The sequence below is a fragment of the Notothenia rossii genome, assembly GCF_949606895.1.
Source record: "Notothenia rossii genome assembly, chromosome: 11".
In the NCBI taxonomy this organism is placed as follows: domain Eukaryota; kingdom Metazoa; phylum Chordata; class Actinopteri; order Perciformes; family Nototheniidae; genus Notothenia; species Notothenia rossii.
In genome coordinates, this window is record NC_136910.1 from 31,570,758 (window position 1) to 31,573,257 (window position 2,500).

The following is a 2,500-nucleotide window of genomic DNA, read 5'->3' on the forward strand; positions in this document are numbered from 1 at the left end:
GCAGCCCTAGATAATAATTTATAAATGTTAGAGACCACACCTGATGATATGATTGCTTTCTTGAGGCGCTGGTCCTCTTCCATACATGAAGCAGGCATGGCTTATTTATTGATGGTCCATCAATCCATTTTTGTGCAAAAATCGGAGAAACTAAATGATAGCATTATGGTAGCCACCGGAGGCTAGCGCAGCTTCCGGTTCCTCTACGCGTCACTCTCACTCCTTATTTGGTAACCTGAATCTCGCAAATCTCGCGAGTTGCAGTTAAGCGGAAAATCTGTTGTAAGTTATCAGAAACGGGAGTTAGCTAGCGATTTTAGCTAGTCACTGTCTGTAGATAACCCAACTTTGTGTCCTCTGAGAATGAAGGAGATGTTGCATTGTTTTTGTTGCCTTCGTTGTAGTTTCATGTGTATTTTGGATTTAATTTAGGTTAACTTCCAGTTCCGTTTGCATGCTTTTATTTTGAAGGCGAGATAACGTGTTTGACAGGAAGTTGTGGTGGCATCGGAGACAACTTGACAGATAAAGTAGTGTCTGCTATGTAACGGCAGAGAAAGAGTGTGTGTGTTTGCGTGTGTGGTTAAGTATATGAACGCACACAAAAGTCCGGTTATACAATAATAAAACAACAAGCTGTCTCTCCCAACGTCCACACTCAGGCACACTGTTATTTCCACTGAATACCCCCAGCGCGAGCATCCCCAAACTCACTCCCTGATTGGATGCACGTCCCAAAGGCGGCAAAGTGTTCACGTGAACAGCGGAAACAAAATTTGTTGGAAGTTTTCGTTGTGTAAGCGAGATGGAGGAGCCAGGGCCGTCGCGTAAAAAACGTTTTGTCAGTGAGGAGAAAAGGAAGTTCCAGGAGAAATGGAGCAACGCTTACTTCGTTTTACCTCAGGGGTCGGATAAAGTGATATGCCTCATCTGCAAGCAGGTGAATGCAATGCTCAAGGAGTATAACATAAAACGCCATTATGATACCAATCATAAAATGTATGACAAGTTCATGGGCAAGGAGCGCAGAACTAAACTTGAAAGAGGTTTAACTGCCCAGCAGTCAGTTTTCACAAATCTTGCAAAATCCGGTGAAGCTGTAACACAGGCTAGCTATGTGGTAGCTCACGAAATTGCCAGGCGGAGCAAGCCGTTCAGTGATGGAGAATTTGTGCGAGACTGCATTTTGAAAGTGGCTGACATTGTATGCCCTGAACAAAAGTCAAAGTTCCGTGACATAAGTTTATCGAATGACACAGTGACACGACGAATCGAAGATCTGGCCAATGATCTCAAAGAGCAATTGGGACTACGTGTGGAAGGCCTAGGCAAGGGGTCCTTTTCTATAGCACTGGATGAGAGTACAGACATTTCTGATACTGCACAACTGCTGATTTTCATTCGAACGGTCACGGAGGACTTTGAAATAGGCGAGGAACTGCTAAGCATGGAGAGTATCAAAGACAGAACAAGGGGAATCGACATTTGTGATGCTGTGTGTCGTAGTCTCGATGCATACAATGTGGAGCTGACATCCATGGTTGGTGTCACAACAGATGGAGCGCCAGCCATGGTCGGGAGAAAGGCGGGCGCTGTCTCTTTGCTCAGCGACAAAGTGGCCAATAACGGAGGTGAGAACCTAATCAAATATCACTGCATAATTCACCAAGAAGCCCTTGCTGCTCATACGCTTGAAATGAAACATGTCATGGACATTGTTGTCAAGACAGTGAATTTCATAAAGTCCAGAGGTCTGAATCACCGTCAATTCAAAACTTTTTTGGTGCAATCAGAGGCTGAATTTGGTGACGTCATATACTTCACTGCTGTCAGGTGGCTGAGCAGAGGTGCCACACTGAAGCGTTTTTTTAATTTGAGGAAATAAATCGCTGAGTTCATGCAATCAAAAGGACAAGATCTGCCACAGTTAAGTGACACTGAATGGCTTTGTGACCTAGCGTTCCTTGTTGACCTGAACACCTTTCTCAGCGATCTCAATGTGAAGCTGCAGGGCCATGGGAAGCTCATTTCCACATTGTTTGAAAGCGTCAAAGCTTTCCAGCGAAAACTTCAACTAGTGCAGGGACAGCTCAGAGAGGGGAATCTAACCCATTTCCCCGCCTGCAAGGTGCTCGCAGGTGAATGTGATGTTTTACATCACCTGTGTTCAGACAAGAACCACAACCTCATGGAAAAACTCCAAGAGGAATTCCACCACCGCTTCTCGGACTTCAGTGACCACGAGAAGTCATTCAACCTATTCCAAGATCCCTTCACATGTGCACCCGAAGAAGAGTCTGCAGAAATGCAGTTCGAGCTCATCGACCTGCAGGAGAGCTCTGAGGCCAGAGCAGCATATCGAGACAAGAATCTCATCGAGTTCTACAAAGGACTTTCCCCATCTACGTACCCTGCACTTCGCCAACATGCCATCAGAATGGCCTCTCTGTTCGGAAGCACATACATTTGTGAGAAAACCTTCTCCACCATGGCCATCAAC

At 45.4% G+C, this 2,500-nt stretch overlaps 1 protein-coding gene across 1 annotated transcript in view; it reads left to right on the top strand.

Moving 5' to 3' along the window:
* LOC307023989 (general transcription factor II-I repeat domain-containing protein 2A-like) overlaps positions 1-2,500 on the top strand; it is a 4,188-nt gene that overhangs the window by 698 nt on the left and 990 nt on the right. The window contains exon 1 of the mRNA XM_079657735.1: positions 1-2,500. This exon is cut by the window's left edge and continues 698 nt beyond it; it is cut by the window's right edge and continues 141 nt beyond it. Within this exon, the coding sequence (XP_079513861.1) occupies positions 806-1,885 (1,080 nt within the window). The 5' untranslated portion in view covers positions 1-805 and the 3' untranslated portion in view covers positions 1,886-2,500.